The sequence below is a fragment of the Centruroides sculpturatus genome, unplaced genomic scaffold (genome assembly GCF_000671375.1).
Source record: "Centruroides sculpturatus isolate CEXI.00-Female unplaced genomic scaffold, Cexi_2.0 scaffold80, whole genome shotgun sequence".
Classification (NCBI taxonomy): Eukaryota; Metazoa; Arthropoda; class Arachnida; order Scorpiones; family Buthidae; genus Centruroides; species Centruroides sculpturatus.
Genome location: NW_019384552.1, coordinates 13,730 through 36,273, shown reverse-complemented (window position 1 = coordinate 36,273; position 22,544 = coordinate 13,730). Strand labels below are relative to the sequence as shown.

Here is a 22,544-nt window from a genome sequence, read left to right as displayed (position 1 = left end):
TCTAGTTGAAACTAGTTTATACTGAATGTCTTTGTTAAAACCCGTTTTGTCTAGTTGAAACTAGTTTATACTGAATGTCTTTGTTAAAACCCGTTTTGTCTAGTTGAAACTAGTTTATACTGGATGTCTTTGTTAAAACCCGTTTTGTCTAGTTAAAACTAGAATTTACTGCTAGTCAAAAATGAATTTGAGTTAAAACTAGTTTTAACTAGACAAAACGGGTTTTAACAAAGACATTCAGTATAAATACGGTGACCATATTTTTTGGGGGAAAATAAAGGACATATCGAAGAAGAAAAAAAAAATCTTATCAAATTCATAAGTTTATAACATTTATTACACATACATACACATTGTAAAAATTCAAATAACATTAATTTTGATACTTTTCAGTAGAATTAATTTTTTTAATAGCACTGGTTCAAAAAAACGCTTTAAAATTCTATACAGTTAATTTGAAAGTTGTATTTGACAGAAATAATGTGCTTACTTTTAACTGGATTTTTTCATTTGTCCACATATAATTCACCAATGAAAATATTCATTCGACGGGGCATTAGATCCAGAGAGACATAAAGGAAATTCTACGATTTTACAAATGTTTTTGAAAGCAATTTCTTTTGCTGTAAAACGTTCAAAAATTTCAACCCACTTTTGATGGCAGGGCTTGTTATTCTGTCACCATTCGTCGATCTTTTCGTTTGTGACATTTTTTTACACACAAAACTTCATCAAATAATTCACTGTTGAGTATATTTACAGACCAATGATCCGAAATAAAAATATAGCTTTCCTCTACCTTCACCCACAAAGGGATTTTGAGTAATGTGACCCATTCAAACACCTCTATTTCAATAAAACACATGTCCCAATTATTTAGTACATTAACAGTAAATATGTCACATGCTCGAGCCCCCGAAGATTGTCGACAAGTGTCGACGAATGCTCACCAACGCTCCAAGTGTATCATCCACCAACCAGAGAGTTAAAAAACTATCACAAAAATTCCCATAAGAGTATCCGCTCCTTGGTACTGTCAAAGGGCCGTTCGGTTGGCGACACACTGCATTACCACGCTCTATGTAGCGATGTATGGACACGATGACAACACTGATCGTGATGGCGTACATGAAACTAACTTGTTCAATATATTATTAAAAAAGATTTTAAACTTTGCATTGAATTTACAAAATAAAGGACAAAATGCCTATTTTATAAAATAAATAAAGTTAGAGGACAGAGCAGTGAAATAAAGGACTGTCCTCTTAAATAAAGGACGTATGGTCACCGTAAGTATAAACTAGTTTCAACTAGTTAAAACGCGTTCTAACTAAAAACGGGTTTTGACTGTAACATATATATAAAAGTGCTAAATAATAAGGATGAAATGAAAACAAAACTATTATGTTAATGTAGTTTAGTATTTTGATTTTCTATTTGTGAGTAGTTTAAACTACAGTGGATGATCGTTAACAAACATAATCCGTTCCAAGACTTTGTTCACTATCCGAATTGTTAGTTAACTGATTATCGATTTACCATAGGTTTTAATGGGAATTTAATTAATTTGTTCTGGAGACCCCAAAAAATAAAAAATATATACTTTCTTACTATATTTATATGTAATAATAAAACTACATANGAAATAAAAATCTAGCTTTCCTCTACCTTCACCCACAAAGGGATTTTGAGTAATGTGACCCATTCAAACACCTCTATTTCAATAAAACACATGTCCCAATTATTTAGTACATTAACAGTAAATATGTCACATGCTCGAGCCCCCGAAGATTGTCGACAAGTGTCGACGAATGCTCACCAACGCTCCAAGTGTATCATCCACCAACCAGAGAGTTAAAAAACTATCACAAAAATTCCCATAAGAGTATCCGCTCCTTGGTACTGTCAAAGGGCCGTTCGGTTGGCGACACACTGCATTACCACGCTCTATGTAGCGATGTATGGACACGATGACAACACTGATCGTGATGGCGTACATGAAACTAACTTGTTCAATATATTATTAAAAAAGATTTTAAACTTTGCATTGAATTTACAAAATAAAGGACAAAATGCCTATTTTATAAAATAAATAAAGTTAGAGGACAGAGCAGTGAAATAAAGGACTGTCCTCTTAAATAAAGGACGTATGGTCACCGTAAGTATAAACTAGTTTCAACTAGTTAAAACGCGTTCTAACTAAAAACGGGTTTTGACTGTAACATATATATAAAAGTGCTAAATAATAAGGATGAAATGAAAACAAAACTATTATGTTAATGTAGTTTAGTATTTTGATTTTCTATTTGTGAGTAGTTTAAACTACAGTGGATGATCGTTAACAAACATAATCCGTTCCAAGACTTTGTTCACTATCCGAATTGTTAGTTAACTGATTATCGATTTACCATAGGTTTTAATGGGAATTTAATTAATTTGTTCTGGAGACCCCAAAAAATAAAAAATATATACTTTCTTACTATATTTATATGTAATAATAAAACTACATACATACACAGTCTTGCATTTTTATTAGTCATGTTTTTTCCATTTGAAATGGGTTAAAGAATCTATCTAATGTCGATTGCTTTTCTCTCTTCAGGAATTTTTGTAAGTAATTAATAGGATTGCAATTGTAGAAATCCCCAAGCCTTAACCTGGTTTGGATGTCATTCTAAGACCATTGTTCTGACATCCTCCCACTTCTTCAAAGGATCTTTAATAACAGATATCGGCATTAATCCACTTTTCAGAAGAAAACATATCTCACCAAGTTTCTTGGTGTTCTTCATTCAAGAGTTCTTGGCATTCTTCTGTCGTCAGATCCGTTTCAGGTTATATTAAGAACTCTTTGATGTTCTTTATTTCTCAGATGTGATTTTTGTTACTCCTTTAGCTGCTGTAGTCTTCTTGATTATACAGAATTTTTCTTAAATAAGATTGAACTGAGACCTACTGTAGACCTGTTTACGCCATATTGCCCAGCAACATTAGGCATCTTCTGCTCACTAAAATGTCTTCATTTTTCACCACATTTTTCACCAATCAACAGAAACTACAGTCTTCCATTGCAGAGAGAACCTTTTATTATACTCTCACCTTTCGAAAAGAAAAACAGGCACAAAACTTAACGAGTACCTACCCGACAGTCTCGCAAATACACAATAGAATTGTTTTGTCAGAAAAATAAAAGGCTGGAATTACAAGGGAGAATTTGAAAGTTCAGAGAAATACTATCCGATTGGTATATACCGGCTTGAGTGTCGATGTCAACGTCGCCCACACTCCGAAAAGTTTCAAATTGTTGCCCGAAGACAAGGGAAGACCAATCGGTATTCATTATTTTACGTCGCTTCATCTTGTGTTTGTTCTATGGGGTGTTCGTTATCCGATCATGTGTTCATTGTCCGAACATAAAAATCTTTCGCGAAAGTGTTCGTTATCCAATCTGTTCGTTAACCGATCACCCACTGTACTTTTTATATAAACAAAGTATCTACATTATTAACTAGTAGTTAAATTACATTGCCTTTTATACTAGTTAACTATGCAGTTAAAACCTTTTATGTAGTCAGCACCCATCATTATTGTTATTGTACCATATAAAGTTAAAAGTTTCAGGAATATATATTGTACTTAATAAAATCCCTTGTGTAATTTTTAAATCATGTATATGCCATTGTATGTTTGCTATTTTATTATTTTTTAATTTAGTTAAGTGCAATGTTATATATATCCTTGCAGTAACAGATACTCCACCTAAATCACAATCTCTGTTAAAAAGTGATAAAGATAGATATCCATGTGCAAAGTGAAAATTAAAATTATGATGTCACGAACAAGAAGTAATATCTTAAACTCTGCTGCCAAAATGAGTATAAACTTTTAATATATATTAAACATAATTACTAATACAGTTAATAATTTTAATCAATTAAAAAGTTTTAATTTAAATATTAAAAATTTAACTGTATAATTGTATTAAATCTATAATATACTTCTGCCTGTTAATTTTGTTAACCTTACTTACAATATTTACCATTTCTTAGCTTCTTTCACCATTTTGAGCTTCATATTTTCATACAGAATTAATTTCTAAAACTTAAGGTACATTTGATTTTAAATTTTGATTTGAATATTTTTATGTTTTTATTATTAACAATAAACAGAATTTTTAGATGTGATTAATGATACAGTGGAAAAAATAATTTAATAATTTGGCATTTAAATTACTAAATTAAATTAATTACTGACCTGGAGGAGAACTAATGGAACGCATGACTTTTGTGATTCGCTACAAAAAATATACATTAAAAACAAAATTAAAATACAAAAAATTAAAAACAAATCAGATCTTTAATAACAATGTTTTATTAGTTTAAAATGTTATGGTAATTTTTCTCAATCTTTTATAGAAACTTGAATTAAAACAAACTTTTTAAAATATTATATTCAGATAAAACATTGTTCTTAAAAATTATAAAATAATTTAATTTATCCAATAATAATCTAATATACTTCTCTAATAACAAATAAATAAATTCAGAGATCTTAAAAATATTTAAATAAAAATTACTATTTATTAAGTTTTATATTTTAATTTCAAAAAATATTTTTAATATTTTAAAACTATCAATTGTAATCAGAAAGTAAGCAACATCAATTTTGAACCCNTATCGGAAGCAATTATTTGCGAGAAAGCTAAAAAGATACACGCTGATCTCACGAAAAATCAAGCAGGAACTAGCCAGGAAAGCGAGGTGTTTAAAGCCAGCCAGTTTTTTTACACGAGAACGGATTAATCATTTTTACATTACTTCTTATGGGAAAGGGTGGTTTGGTATACGTCCAATTCGGTATAAGTCCAAACATCGGGAACGGATTAAGGTCGTATACCGAGGTTCCACTGTATTTTAAAACTATCAATTGTAATCAGAAAGTAAGCAACATCAATTTTGAACCCAAATATTTTTTTCTATTCAGTTTATAATTTTAATTAAGTTTTTTTTACATAAATTATATAAAGAAATACGTGGAAAAAATTGATGTTACCTTCATCTAAATAAAATGTGAAATTTTTTAAGCTAAAATGCAATCATTTTAAATTATCATATATCTGATTTAAAACTTGCTGGAATCTGACTTAATCAAATATCTATTTAAACAAATAAATATCAAGCCTTTAAGTTCAGAAAGAATTTATAAACTTTTTCAACTATACCTATCCCTCCATTATCAACTGTTCAATGACTTTTTGCTATAATGATTTTTGAAAAGTTATACCACTTTTTGGGCAATAACTCCATTTTTCAGTATAGCAACTTTTTTTAAACCAAAAAGGCTTTTTTTTTTATTTTAAAAATTGGCTGACAATTTCTACTCATTAAAAAAAAATACATAGAGGAGACTAAAATGTCTTCATTTTTCACCACATCCCAAAAATGTGGTGAAAAAACAATTCATTTTTCACCACATTTTTCACCAATCAACAGAAACTACAGTCTTCCATTGCAGAGAGAACCTTTTATTAGAGGCATAACCTCTAATAAAATATTGTCTCTGCAATGAAAGACTTTAAACATCTAATAAAAGGCATAGAGGAAATCTTTTATTAGAGGCTTTGCCTCTAATAAAGGTTGTCTCTCCAATCTTTTATTCCAAGGTGGAAGACTGTAGTGCCTGGTGATTGGACATGGCAAAAAATTAAGACATTTTAGCCTCCCTGCATATTTTTTTTAAGGTAAAAAAAGCTTTTTATAATAAAAAAAACATATCCACTAATTTATTCTTAAACTGGCAACAAAATGCTCTTTAGTCTGTTGTGCCTATGTACAATTTTCTACATTTTAAAGTGTTATATTTAGTCTTCAGTTTTCCATAAATGAATTTTTCAGGAGAATTTTCTGTTGCAACAATGAGTTCAAAATAGATTGAAAAAATAAGGAAAATAGTGCAGAAAGAAAAGAAAATGAGAAAAGTTGCAATAAATTGAAAAGGAAATCACTCCACAAACAATTCTGTATTAAAAATACTACTTTCAATTCATCATAGATGTTAGAGAATTTAATGAAGTGAGTGATACAAAACAAAAACATTTCAATTCTAGCAAGAGAAGTTAGGTTCCAGAAAATTTATGCAAATAACAGATGAATATTTGCAATACAATGTTGAAGAACTTACATTCAGTGAACTTGAATACACACATATGTTCTTTAATAAAGTTATAGAAGAAGAAAAGGCAAAGAAAAATTTGGACACTGCTAAGATAAATTATGGACAATGTTGACAACAGGCATTGTCCATAATTTTATTGCTAATTATACAGTAGTTTCAAAAATGCTCACATATGCTTTGGCACTCTTCAAGAAGAGATACGAACAGTCAGATGACCAAATGGTTAAGGTGTCAGTCAATTGCTTTGGAGACTCCAGAAATAAATATGTCAGGTCAAAAAACCCCAAGAAATTTTGAAGGTGGTCTTTTCCAGATATGTCAGACCCATCCCTCACTATCCGATCACCCATTGTGGACCTAGCAAAACCTACAATAAGCCTGATGAAAGGCTATCTTAGTGTCCACAAGGGAAAAAAGATTATGATGTACAAATGTAAACTACAACAAAGCAAACAAACTTTTATCTTGAATTTCTTTCACCTAGAGATATTTTCAATTATACAGTTATATTGAAGCCTTTCATAATCAAAACATTTTAGTGTAATAATAGCAAGAAAAAGAAAATTACCATTGAGTACATTTAATTTAGACATGGAATCATAAAACAGATCACATAATTCTACACAACTTTCTAGAAAATGACTCCATTCTCCTTTATCATCAACCACCACCCATCACAACATTAAAATCTTCTTAGCCTCTTTTAGTGAGTACAAAAAAAAAAGCCTTCATTATATTATATCTTTTGTTCAAATTGTATTTATTTGCTTTACATTTGTAAACATTAGTAATAAACAACAATCTGAAACTTATTTTCATTGTTCTCAACTGCTATATTTTTCTATCTGCAAAAACTGATTGCATATCTTCAATCAAAATGGAATGAATTACAATTTTTCCTATTGAAATTAATGGAATTTACCAAACAAACATCAACAAACCTTTATAATTCAGTAACAAAAGGAAAACATTTAATAAAAACATCAAAACAAATGCTTTCAACCTTAATGGAATTTGCTTATTCATTTAATGACTTTTTGCTTTGCAACAGAGTTTTCAGTAATGAATTAAAATCATTAAGGAAAGCCATATTGTACTTTTAATTTTTAAATGCTTTGCTATATATTAGGTAAAAATATTAGGTTAGATATTATTTGGACTTTGCATTCAGTTGGTTTCTAAAAACACATGCATATTACAAAAAAATTATAAATCCTGATATTTTTGATTTACCTCAAGTGATAATAATGAAGACAGAAGAATAATTATTTGTGAATCAAGGTTTTCTAGAATACTATTTACTTTAAAAGTTAAACTGAGAATGTTATTAAGACATAAACCAACATCACAAACCCAATGTACATACAAAACAAGCCAACAACTACCGGATTATATCAGACTATTAATAGTGATATAATCTGGAAATAATTGCAATATAATAGCCCAATATAATCCAGTAGTTGTTGGCTTGTTACAAATGCTATTAAATTTAATCATATAACTTTACTTTTCATTTCAAATTTTGAAACAAAGAATTATTTTTTATGCTATGTATAAAATACATTAAATTTTGTAGCAACATGAAATATTGCTCTAATTAAAAAATGGGCATTTCAAAACTACTTAAATTTAAAAATTTTAAAGAAAAATGTGACACCATAGTTCTTAACTTGTCTATAACATAATGAATTTTACTTTTCTGCCAATCAAACTAAATAAGCATTTTTCATAATTAATTAATATACTCGATAAAACGTGAAAAAAAGTAATAAGTTTAAAGGTGTTTAATAAAAATAATAATTTAAATAAATTTTAACTTTAAAAGCATTTTTTAATTAATGAAAGAAAGACTAATTAATTTAACCAAATAAATTTAAGTCTTTCTTTCATTCAATTGAAATATCTCATTCAGTCTAGTGAAAACAAATTTTAGAAACTTTTTCATAAACAAATAATGAAAGTTATCTTCATATAATTATTGCATAAGAATAAATCAGTATTGATTAAAATATATAGTAATACTTTTCATGTAACTTATACTTACTGTAACATTAATTTTTAAAATATTATAGCAGTTTAAAAAAAATATTCTATATTTAAAAAATAACTGTTATTGTTTAGATGCTCTTAGTAACATAATTCATTTTTGGGGCAATAAATTTTGTACTTAAGGGCAAAACTCCTATTTTCTTCAGAAACAAATTCAAAAAATTTTTTTGATTTCTACTACTGCTTTTTTCTTTCTTTATTTTCTGAGGTCCGAGTTTTACAAAAAATTGTCATCTATGTCTAACACATAATATTACAGTATTTTATGAAATTAAATTTTAAGTAATTGCTAATACAGTAGTTCTTTTTAAATCCCACATGTAGGGAGACAAATTGAATGAGAAATATACCAGATGGCAAATAACCAATTTATCCATCCATTATTGTTAAAAACTTTCATATTTGGAGACAAAAACAATGATCCATCCAAATACAAGGCATGATATGGTGAGGTCCTACTATATTTTTGTAAATATTAATAGTTTAAATCTAAATCAAAACTTTTAACATAATATGTAGCTTATTAAATTTGAAACCATGTCTTCCTGTATACAGTAAGACCCGTTCCTAGATGACAAAGTGCTAAATGAAACAGCATTAAACAAGGTCATTTTAACACAGAGTAAATAGAGAAAGAAGAACACATGACTAAAAATAAACAGATTTTACTTTAATTTTAAGTTATTTTTATATTAATTTGCATAATAATATGTTAAATAACACAAACATATGAACACAGAAATGTAAAGTTATCACATGACTTTATCGCAAAAAACAATAATTTCAGAAGAGCTAGGGCCTTCATCACAAAAAATGTTTTCTGATGAAAGCCCTAGCTCTTCTGAAATTATTGTTTTTTGCGATAAAGTCATGTAGTTTCATTTGTTGCTTTCTTTTTCTTTCCTTAAGCAAATGTCAGTTGCAGGAGATTGCATCCAAAATGCCTCTTCTTGTTTTTGCACTCCTTTCAAAATCTGGATCATTTGCTACAATTTGATCAACGATTTTGATTATCATTACCAAACTTTTAGTAAGGAAATCTGTAGAGAAATTCTTTGTGTTTTCCTTTTCAGAATAACTATTTTCTAGTTCTACATGAATTCCTTGTTCTGCCAGTTCTTGAAGGGTGTCGTCGTCAAGGCTCTCACCAGAAACCTGCAGTAACTCCTCAATATTCTGTTCATCTACATCTCCTAGTCATGCTTATCAATTAGGTTGACAATTTGGTCAACAATAAGCTCTTCTCGTTGAGAATTCTTGGATACCTCCAGCCATAACTTCTTCCACACTCCATTCATGCATTTATCAGTTAGTTATTGCCAAGTAAAGTCGATATTGCCTATGGCATCCACAATGTTAAATTTTTTCAAAAATTGCACCAAACAAATATAGATTTAAGGAAAGTACAGTGCTATGACAAATTTCCACCTTTTTCTAATTGGTTTGCATTTGGGAATAATCATATTATATATAAATCAATGAAATGCCACAATAATTTGAATCAGCATAAATTTTGAGCTTTTTTTAGGCTTTGAGCAGACTGCGTTATATCGAATCAGCGTTAAGCAGGGTCTTACTGTACTTTGTTTCCTCAGCATGATGAAGTGCAATTAAATAGACACAAGGCAGTTTTTTACATTCTTTATTTATTCATTGGTTGATATGCATTTTGGGTCTCTGGTACCACACTTCAATCAACTTTTTATTTGTTGTTTATTCTGTCATCTTAAACTACAAACAACAGAATAAAAAGTTGACTGAAGAAGGGTATCAGAGACCCAAAACATATATCAACCAATGAATAAATAAAGAATGTAAAAAACTGTCTTGTGTCTACTCAATTGCACTTCATAGGGTACAGAGGAAACGAATAATATGTAACATTAACATTTTTATTTGTGTACATAAAATTGTATAATTATAATATTTATATATAATTTCTATAATTTAAACATCCTTAACCTGTTCATCCAAATCATTATGATTAGTTCAGTTCTTGAAAAAAAAAATTTTCTTTCACATAAGTAATTTTAGAAAAAAATGCCATCCTGTCTCTTGCTTTTGTAAAAACAAAACTCAGAATAATATCAATATAATAAGTAATAAAAAATCTGGATTTATAAAACTAATATTTAAATTTTCTCTTAAGAATCATTTCTAAATTACTATTTTTAATCTTTTTATTTCATATTTTTCTACAAGTTGAAAAAAATTAGACTGTGTTTTATATCAGAAGTAAAAAATTCCATCTAAATTTAAGTATTTTAAAATTTTTAGTTATTTAAATGAAAATCATAAAAACATTAAAATCTCAAACAGCTTGCCATCACAGACAGACCTATTAAATTATATACAAAGGTCATTAAAAAATTTTGAGACTAATGACAACAGAGACAATATAATGATCATAAATAAAATCTGCTTTATTTATCCTTCAAAATATTCTCCCTCCAACTAAATATAATTATCCCATCTTGAAATCTAGTTTTCATAAACTTCTGTGAACATACTCTTTTGGATATAGTATTTGATATACCCATCACTGTTCAACTCATCACTGTTGAATTTTTGCCCTTGTATCTTTCTTCTCAACTCAGGAAAGAGAGAAAAAAAATTGCAAGGTGCAAGATCCAGACTAATTAGGATTGACCATTAGCTCAATGTTCAGATCAGCAATGATTTGTTGAAAATCACAGAACAGTGTTATTGTGACAGAGAATCCAACTGTTTTGCATGAACTCAGAGTGCTTCTTTTCAATTTTACTCTTCATTTGATTTTTCAAGATTCCCAAATATCTTTGTCTTGCAGTTTCACTTTTTTAGTTGATTCAACAATGAAATATGAACTAAATTAATTTTCATTGTTGAATCAAAATAACAAAACCATGACTCATCACATAACACAACCATATCAATTAATTTGGTTCATATTACAGTCTTGCTTTGCTTTTCATTGCTTCCACAATACTACATGAGCAACAAGTGCTTCCTGTCCATCCCAAAATTTCTTATACCACTTGAACACCCATACCCATGATAAAGCATGTTCCTTAAATACTTCTTGAGTCATGTTGATGTTTCCACTGAGGATTTGCCTAATCTAACACAGAATTTAATTGCTGCTTGTTCATCTTTCAGATCCATGTTGGATATATGCAACACTGCATTATTTGGCAGCCTATAGGTATTGAATGAAAAGATGTACTTTTGTTACTGTAAGTTCTAATGCATATAGAGTAACACTAAAATATGTCAGGAGGGCAAGTACATCTGGTAATTGGATTTACAAATCTAAATCAGTCTCAAATTTTTTTGAATAACCTTTATATTTTACAGTTGACAAACCATCTTAAAATTTTTTATGTATGTACTTGTTTCCACTATTTTCATGAAAATGAATTATTCAAATGTGTCTTGTATTTGATATACTGATGGCTTTAGGTGCATGCCACCAAAATTATTCCTAAACTGCAAATCTTTCTGCCAGTCTTTATGAGGGCAAATTAAGGAAATGGTTAACTTTCAACATTCTTCTACTGAAAACATAATAATAAATTTTGGAAAGTTTTCATAAGATCAGTATATATGAATTACAAAATGTATTAAATACCTTTCCTAGAAAAATATATGCCTGTATACACCAAGAGGGCATACATTTTCAGCATATAATTTAAATATATTTTGAAATGTACTTTCATTACTACTATGTTTCTGTCATGTAAAGCTTTTCAATAATGAAACTGATAAACTTAAGTTCCCAGCATAGAAACTTTTGGAGAAAAGAGAGTCAGTTTCTTATAAAAATCTGATAATATCCTAAAAACTGTTAGGTTTAAGAAAATGTGACCTATTACAAAAGTTGTTTATTTTGTCACATACAATCCATATAATGGTTCAAAAGCACCCCCTTATAATTTAAAAATCCCTATTTTTTCTGTATCTCAAAAACCACTGATTTTCAAGGTCACCAAAAATTATCCCCGATTGATTTTGATTGAACTTGATTATTAGTCCCATCTCCAACAGTTTCCAAGAAAACACTATTTAATATTTATAGGGAGATAGGAAGCATTACTCAGTGGTATATCCTCAAAGAGATGAAAAGAAGTGAGAAGGGTTAGTTGGAGGGAAAGTCTATTGTGACAGGGGCCAAAGGTGGGTGGAAAATTTCAAGAAAACACTACTGAACACTACTGAACACCACTAGTGAATCATCCTGTATATATCCAGTTATTAAGTACATTTATACTAAATGATAATGTTAATCCAACATACTGAACATATGATGCATTAGTATTCCACTGTATTGAAGGAAGAAAAGGGGACTGAATACAATGTTCAAAGTTTTGATATTATTGATACATCAATGCTCAAAGTTTTGATATTATTGATACATCTTTCCAATTGTCTACAAGAAGAACGTTGAATTTTTCAAAAAAACTATATTGTAATTTCTAAAAAGTATTTTGACTTTTCTCGTTCTCCTTAACTGGTCTGATACCAGAAAGAATAAAATGCAACTTGAGAATGGTTGAAAACATTTGTGCTTCCATTTTATGTGCTGGAGTAAGTATAAGTGATGTGAAGTGTTTGTAAAATGCAACTTGGAAAACACAATATAGTTTGAAAAAATCCTCTTTTTGTTATTTGTACATTTTTTCTAAAGGCCCAACAGTGGCTAAGTGGTTCTGTCCCTGAACATTGGGAGTTCAATTGTGGGTTTGTACCTTGCCCGGATGGGCTCCTGGAAGGCATTTCTCCCCCACATAACATCACATATCCAGAGAAGGCAACAGGGAACCACTCTGGTGCTAACTTCCCCATAACATCACTTGGTGCTCAAACTAATCCATACTAATGTGAGGCCAGCCGATTAGGGGTGAGGTGTTCGACAGCCGAGCGGTTCTTTCTGTCGTGTGGGCGCAGAATGACTTCCTGAGACAGGTTTACCATATAACCGTTTATTAAACATAGAAATTTTCCTTACAAATTACTTGTTAGACGAGGTAGCACCCCAAAGCGCACGGATAAAGTTCGAAATAAAGTTCGTAAAAGTCGGTTTTCGTCACTAGTGGATGGACGCTGTCGGTGAAACACTCGGTGGGCCCCGGGGCGTTGATTACGGCTTTCGGCGGCTTCTCGCGGACGAACCGACGAATCTGTCGATTGCTAGGAGCACCCAGAGAACGATGCTTCCACGATGTTCCAAAATGTCCTCTTTTTTTCTAAGATCTGGAGCACGACCGTCCATGAGACGACACACTACGTATCCAAACACCAAGAACCAAAAACTACGAACCAAGAACCTTCGTCTCTTGAATCGCACAAATTTATAGATTTTTTTACAGCAGTCGCCTCTCCATTGGTCTCTCATTGTCACCTGGTGACAATTCGAAACCTAATGGAGGGCGCGGGAGAGGTTAACATAGCGACTGAATATGATCCTTTCTCTCTCGTCGCGTTTTCCTCAAATTTCTCCGTTTCCATTGTTTAACTAATTTTCCGAAAAAAACCAATTGCATTGTTCAATCGAGACACCTAATCCGTTTTCTTATCGTCTGAAAAGGAGCTCTTTATTTTCGATTGAACCCATAATTCGGACTTCTCAGTCGACCCCTGTTCAGGTCCTCACACTAATCTGCATCAGGTGTTCACCAACATCAGAGTGATCTGATATGGCACATGAAGAGAGAAAGAGACATTTTTTTTAAACTAACAAAATTAATTTATGTAAAGATATCTTTGAAATTTATATCTTTTATCAAATTATACAGATCAAATCAGATAAATACCGTGTTTCCCCAAAAATAAGACATCCTCTGAAAATAAGATCTAGCATAGGCTTTGCTGAATTGCTAAATATTAGGCCTCCCCCCGAAAGTAAGACCTAGCAAAGTTTTTTTTTACTCGTAACGGTCATCGACAGATGGTTGAAAGTGGCCGTTGGCTTTTTGAAAGTACAGCCACTGATTGGTCAGCAGACAATTATGCCACACAGCATGATTTGCATAAAACTATGGCTTGGGTATCACAGATTTGCATAAAACTATGGCTTGGGTATCACAGATTTGCATAACGTTACGGCTGGTGAGGGCTAATTGGTCGGCTGGGAATCACGCCACATCACATTTGCATAGTTCTACAGTTCAGTAAGAACTAATTGGTCATCGAGCCCGATGTCGACGCTGTAAAAAGGTTAAGTTGAAGCGAGAGTGGGAAGTCCACTTCGGTTTTATTTAAGTTCAGTTCGACATGACTGGATATACATCACTCTCGTCTAAGTTCGACTTGGGAATTATTTTGTTCAATAATAAATGTGAATTCTTCTTCATGGAAAAAATAAGACATCCCCTGAAAATAAGACCTAGAGTATCTTTCAGAGCAAAAATTAATATAAGACACTGTCTTATTTTCAGGGAAACACGGTAATTATCAGATTCAAATAGACAAGCAATTCATGTAATTTAAATCTAATAATAAATTAAATTGCAATAAAGATCAATATGACTTTGAACAACATTGAGGATGTAAAATATTATAAATAAAAATGCTTGTTTTATTTCTGAAACTTCAATATTGTACAGTATTTTATCCAATCTTCAACTTATCCTGTGTATTTATATTTTACATTAGTACAGTTGTATCTTATTTTATGTTAGATTCATACACAGATTTCTATTCTTGTAGAAAGTGAATGGTAAGTTAGATGCACAGAAATAATTCTGACTATTAATGCTCATGCTATTTTTATTATAAAATTCATTGTAGAGCAAAAGTAATGATATAAAAATTAGAACCTTTCTACAGAGAAAAAACTTGTCAGGATGAAAATAAAGGGTAAAATAATGGAGACATGAAGAAAACAAAACAGAAAGATTTATGTACACTTCTATAGTCAAATGTCATGAAAAACTTAATTCTTTTGGTTTGAAAGGTCCAGACCATGTACTTAATAGGAGGTTGGGCCTCCATTTGCTGCTACAACAGCATTCACTCTTCTGGGTAGACTTTCCAAGAAAAGGCTGGTTTCAGAACTTCAAAAAATATTAATTCTTTTTACCTCTATGTCCTTAATATAGAAATGAAAAATAAAACAGTGTCTACTTGGACTTTGTTTATTAATAGGACCTGGTATAGTTTCTGATTAGCAGAGAGGAAATCTAAGTCAAAAGTCAAAATAAAGTATGTTTATTTTCATCTGTACACTCCTTTTGTGTGTTTCAGACCTGTGACCTTACAGAATGTTGTAAACCTGCCGAAGAGGTGCCTTCAGGTCCGAAACACACAAAAAGAGTGTACAGGTGAAAATAAAGATATTTTTTTACTTTTGACTAAGTTTTCCTCTCTTTGCTTAATCAGAAACCACACCAGTATAAGTCCTATTAATAAAAAAGGTCCAAGTAGACAACATAGAAACAAAGAAGTTCAAAAGGTGTTATTCATAGAGCAATGTTAAGATTATAAGGAAATCCACTTCAATCAATCATGAACTTTCTAAGGCCTTCCCTGTGCAACTGAAGAAGATATTGTAACCTGAACAGCTTTATAAAGCTAATGAGATAAAATTGTTCTGGACAAATATGCCTCAGCACACCTACATAGCCAACAAAGAAAAAACCCTAGACTAAGTGGCAAGAGAATGGGGCTACATTCCACCTCTGTAGCAATACAAGTCACATGATAAAACATTCTAGTTCACTGAGCACAAAATCCAAGAGCTCCTAGATAATCTAGCAAAATAAACTGCCTTTATATTAAATTGGAGCAAGAAAACTTGAATGAGAAAGAATCTCTTTATGGACTAGTTAAACCATTGCTTCATTCCCAAAGTTAAAGAATACCTGGATGAAAAGAAGTTTCTATTTAAAGTCCTACTTGTGCTAGGCAATGTTCCCAAACACCCAAGTGATGCAAATGAGTTTGCAAATGATAAGTAGAGGTTATTTATTAACCTCCTAATACTAAATCCTTTATCTAGCCTTAGCCTAGATCAGATCCTTTAAAGCTGACTGAACAATATGTATGGGTTACAGCACTGAGGTCTTGGACTACCTTAACCTCATCATTCACTTTTTAAAGGACTTCACCACAATTGACAATCTCATCCTAATAAAATAGGAACTAAAAACACCAAAGATAAATCTATAAATGCCTTCTGGAATAACTTTACAGTAGTCTAAGACTGTAAAGGACAATAGAGAAATTAAAAACTATTCCAGATATACCAGCATGAGAAAACCATTGCAAAAATAAGAGTTGGCCAAGAAAATTTGTCACAGGATTTGAGAACTTAGAAAAGAGAAGCATCAAAGACTAATTAATGGACAGTCAACAGTATTAATTATGATTTGGAAGAATTTATTTGTTTTCAACATCAGAATTTAAACAAAGTTGTGATATTAAGTAGGCAATGTATAATGCACAAATCCAAATATCTGCAAACTTCTTTTACAAATATAATAATAATCTGATATGTGCAATAAAATTTAAGAAAAGACTTGATAATATTTTATCACCACGAACAACTACATTTAGAAAATTTGAACAAAAACAGCAGTTTCCCATCAGTATATTCCTCCAAAAGACAACCATATAATGATAGACTGATAAATACATAAAAGTAACAATCAAAGATACTGTACCTTAAGTTGAAAAAAAATCAATTTTTATTTTTTGAGTATATCTTATTCTATAGACTAAAAAGGAGTATATAATAGGATGCTTATACATAAATGTTGCCAAATATTACTAGAAATATTTACTGAAACCTAAAAATCAACAATTTCAACCATATTTAGATTGCAATTTTTTGTTCTACAGCAAAATTTAATTTTCTAGCTTAAGGTACTTTTTCAGAATTTTATCACACATGTTAAAACAATCATATATTTATTTGAACCTCAGATAAACATAAGAATAATTAGAAATGAACACTTGGTAAGTAACATGCATATTATTTGATACAAGATGAATTTAAAGCTTCTAATGAAAAATAAAAAAGCTGGATATGGTACCAATAAGAAAATGTTTAAATGACTAAAATTCTCAATGCTAATTTTGCAACATTAGAACTGAGACATTCAAATCAAAAGATTTTAACAAGAAAAATAAAGGAACAAGAAGAGAGGGATTTTTTTGTTAATTTGATATTAAATTAAGAATGAAATTGGGATGATTATGCAAAATGTTTTATCATTCTAAAACAATAATGCAGACATTGAAAACAAACAAATATTGCACTGACCTTTACACGTATCCAGCAATTCATTATAATAATAAGCAAACATTTTCGGCCTCTTTCAGTGGCTAGCATCAGGCTTTATCGTCATTGAAAGCCTGATGCTAGCCACTGAAAGAGGCCGAAAACGTTTGCTTATTATTATAATGAATTGCTGGAAACATGCTAAAGGTCAGTGCAATATTTGTTTGTGTGTTTAAAAGAAGTTTCAGCTGTACAGTACAATATATTTTATGTAGACATTGAAATTTATGTGCAAGATATCTTTATTCAATACAAGAATTTTGTAATAACCTTTTCTCATTAACAGCATCATTTTTGTATAATTTGTTCATGATCTTGAAATCAGAATTCTTCTTCCAAAAACATTTATATTATAAACTCAGATGAAACCCTTCATAATCAAATATATAAAATCAAATTTTTTAGAAATAAGAATTTTGAGGAGAGGGAAAAATCTACAAAAGACATTTTATTAGTTAGGATTAAATCAAACATGCCAAATTTGGCAAATGAAGAGATTAAAGAAACCATGAAATTCTGATAACTTCCTTGTCTAAACTTATTATTGCATATTATATCATATGAACATAATCCAATAATAAACTGGATATAAGTATTATTACAATAGTTTGTGAATTTATTCATTAAAGAAAAAATGGTTTCACTGAAAATAAAATATCTTAATAACTGGATTATATTATAGAAAAGATCCCACTAAACACTGAAAATAGAAATTTACAAAGCTTACAGGGAGAGAACAAGAATCAATTTTAAGGATAACAATAAACTCCAAAATCATGGGCATCATTACAGTAGACCCCCCCTATAACACTGTAGATAATTCCAGGTTATATGAATTCCATATTGTATGAGTCACTTAGCTTTTACAAATACATGTGCTGGGCTGTGAATGGCTCACGTAATTGTAAAATCTAAGTGACTCGTAACTCGTACAACATGGAATTCATATAACACGAAATTATCTAGTGTTATAGAGGGTCTACTGTATTTGAAGTCAGTGTTAATTTCAACCAGACATCATTCTAACTTTTTTAAATCGTTTATTCCAAATTTATGTTCTTATTTAGAACACTTCTGTAACCTGATGATGGTTGCTTAAGGCAATCAAAAACATTTGTATTGCATTAAATTTATGTTTTCAAAATGGAGTTTTGATGTTTGTGGATGTTTCCTATAAAATAGTTCCACTTTCTCCATAAAAAACTAGCATTTATTGTTCTTTCAGAAATATTTTCTAGAATAAGAATTTGTAGGTTGATGATAATTAAACAGCATGATAACTTCATGCTATTCACCAGGAAATATACAGTAAGTTAATAGTGAAAATAGAGTATCCCAAGGGAAATAAGCAACTGGCCAAAATTTTATGTTCCATTAATAATATTTTATGTTTTTAAAATAATAGAAAAAATATCATATTGTGATATCTCAAGGAAATACAATATAAGATTACCAATTATTTCACACTTACTCTGTAAGTATAAAATAGTCAGCAATCTTAAATACTGACTTGATTTATTTTTCATAACTTAAAAAGTAACATATAAAATTGCAATCTATCAGAAATTTAAACAAGTTCAGTTGACTAATCACACTGTCACCATATTCTATTTTTACTATTATAAGTCTTATAAGCTGCTTAACCTTCACGTCAATATTTCTCATAATCTACTACAGAATATGACATTGTATGAGTATTCAATATTTGTCATATTAAAAACTTTACATTTCATTTTTTTTCTTTATCACAATTCCTACTAAAACAGATTAAATTTTTAATATTATGATTTTATTTTTGAAAGAAGATATGAAAGTAAAATTCAATTGTCACCTGAACAAACACAAAATGAGTCTTTTAAATAGCATCTACAGTGCTTAATAAGTGACCTGCTGTTCACATTTCTCTATATTGTTTATCAGAAAACAAATAACACATATTACATTTCTAAATTTAAATATTTCTCTTACTTTGTTTTTTAACATTTCAATAGCTAAGGTTAAGGTTAGTTATTGAAGTTATTTAATCATTTATTTTTTTTCCCTACAAGATTTTTTGCTAAAGTTTACGTCATTATTAACAGAAAATAAAACGGCTAGAAATGTTGTCAAATAAAAAATGATTTCGGTTTTTCACATTTAGAAACTTTAAAGACTAAACTATTATTTAAATTCTTATTAAAACTCCAGTTACACTTCAGATGAATTGTTTATGTATATATAAACATTGGTTAACAACACATGCATATGTAATTTCACTAACAAAATGAATTTAAATATAACCAAACATTAACAGGAGTCGGTTCTAAATCCATACTATTTTCGACAATGCTGAACATAAAACAAAGTTATAAATATCACATTTGATTTCGTATCAAACAACAATCATTATTAATAATTAGCGACATAATTTTACCAAACAACACATCCTTTTTTTATCTACAAAGCATCCTTTTTTATATCTTCTCTTTTTGCCAACTCTTTTTTTTACCAATTTATATATCTTCAAAATATATATCAGTTATTCGTGTATTTAGGTTAAGATAGCCTCAAAGATGCATTTTTTTTTCATCATCAAGCATACGATCAATCACTTAGATAATTAATACATTTTTAGTATCTATCGATAGCGGACAGTCACAATATCATCAATAACTTTAAACGCAAGATTCCGATGCCGCAACTAACAATTTATTTTTTGACACCCGGCATCCATAAGGCTGGACCAAAGCGATAAAAAAATACAATAGATACTTTTTTACCGACTCAGTCACACGAGCAACGAATTATACAACATAAAATAAAATTTAATTACAACAGACGAAGATGATACGTAATTAATTTTTGATTTCACGTCTACAAAATTTCTAATTATATGGTAATTATATAATTCACAAACAGTTTCATCACATGTAAGCAAACTAATCTCTTCACATATCTTTATTTTTGTATTTTTATAATGACACATTACCAAAGTCATTATCAAAGTATAATTTACTTTTGATCAAGTTAAATTTTACAAGAAATTAACTTATTTTTTTAAATATTAATGAAATGGAGTAAGAATGTTTACAAATTGTAAATGTATTTACAAAATTATTAAATAGTTTCAAGCTAACAATTTACACAGAAAACTTATTTTCAAATATTTATAATTTATAAAGTGTTAATTAATTTAGGGAGTAAGAGTTAAAATACGACGCTTCGATTAATTATTAGGGAATATTTTCATTTAATTTCCAGCGAATAAAGAACAAACAGTTTCATTGAGAGCAAACGAAGATATAAACAAATCGTGGAATCAAATATTTATCAACAATTCTAAAAACAGAAAATGGTCTATAGAGTATGAGAAACGAGGACGTAACTTACATCCGTTTCCATTTTTTTCCTTTATGATCGTCCTTAGCTTCATTCAAGCATCTCAATTGTGAATTTTTGAATGAAGACGCCTTATCAACACACATCAAACGTAGATAACGCACGGTCCGGCGTCTGCCAATCTTCGACGTTTGCAGTCTTCTTTAATTGGCCCTCTGCCAATCCGTACGCTGCGCCATCTCACGCCGGAAAGTATATTTATTCCTCCGTCATTTATATTGCATTAAATTTATGTTTTCAAAATGGAGTTTTGATGTTTGTGGATGTTTCCTATAAAATAGTTCCACTTTCTCCATAAAAAAACTAGCATTTATTGTTCTTTCAGAAATATTTTCTAGAATAAGAATTTGTAGGTTGATGATAATTAAACAGCATGATAACTTCATGCTATTCACCAGGAAATATACAGTAAGTTAATAGTGAAAATAGAGTATCCCAAGGGAAATAAGCAACTGGCCAAAATTTTATGTTCCATTAATAATATTTTATGTTTTTAAAATAATAGAAAAAATATCATATTGTGATATCTCAAGGAAATACAATATAAGATTACCAACTATTTCACACTTACTCTGTAAGTATAAAATAGTCAGCAATCTTAAATACTGACTTGATTTATTTTTCATAACTTAAAAAGTAACATATAAAATTGCAATCTATCAGAAATTTAAACAAGTTCAGTTGACTAATCACACTGTCACCATATTCTATTTTTACTATTATAAGTCTTATAAGCTGCTTAACCTTCACGTCAATATTTCTCATAATCTACTACAGAATATGACATTGTATGAGTATTCAATATTTGTCATATTAAAAACTTTACATTTCATTTTTTTTTTCTTTATCACAATTCCTACTAAAACAGATTAAATTTTTAATATTATGATTTTATTTTTGAAAGAAGATATGAAAGTAAAATTCAATTGTCACCTGAACAAACACAAAATGAGTCTTTTAAATAGCATCTACAGTGCTTAATAAGTGACCTGCTGTTCACATTTCTCTATATTGTTTATCAGAAAACAAATAATACATATTACATTTCTAAATTTAAATATTTCTCTTACTTTGTTTTTTAACATTTCAATAAGATTTCAATAGCTAAGGTTAAGGTTAGTTATTGAAGTTATTTAATCATTTATTTTTTTTCCCTACAAGATTTTTTGCTAAAGTTTACATCATTATTAACAGAAAATAAAACGGCTAGAAATGTTGTCAAATAAAAAATGATTTCGGTTTTTCACATTTAGAAACTTTAAAGACTAAACTATTATTTAAATTCTTATTAAAACTCCAGTTACACTTCAGATGAATTGTTTATGTATATATAAACATTGGTTAACAACACATGCATATGTAATTTCACTAACAAAATGAATTTAAATATAACCAAACATTAACAGGAGTCGGTTCTAAATCCATACTATTTTCGACAATGCTGAACATAAAACAAAGTTATAAATATCACATTTGATTTCGTATCAAACAACAATCATTATTAATAATTAGCGACATAATTTTACCAAAGAACACATCCTTTTTTTATCTACAAAGCATCCTTTTTTATATCTTCTCTTTTTGCCAACTCTTTTTTTTACCAATTTATATATCTTCAAAATATATATCAGTTATTCGTGTATTTAGGTTAAGATAGCCTCAAAGATGCATTTTTTTTTCA

The 22,544-nt window shown here is 29.6% G+C and overlaps 1 protein-coding gene across 1 annotated transcript in view; it reads right to left on the bottom strand.

Annotated features, from left to right (window-relative positions):
- Positions 1 to 21,019, bottom strand: part of LOC111623712 (oxysterol-binding protein-related protein 8-like) — a 186,583-nt gene extending 165,564 nt beyond the window's left edge. The window contains exons 1-2 of the mRNA XM_023366398.1: positions 20,855 to 21,019; positions 4,255 to 4,294 (exon numbers count right to left, since the gene is read on the bottom strand). Of these exons, the coding sequence (XP_023222166.1) occupies positions 4,255 to 4,294; positions 20,855 to 20,866 (52 nt within the window). The 5' untranslated portion in view covers positions 20,867 to 21,019. The remainder of the gene's footprint in view (positions 1 to 4,254; positions 4,295 to 20,854) is intronic.
- Positions 21,020 to 22,544: the final 1,525 nt, after the last annotated feature.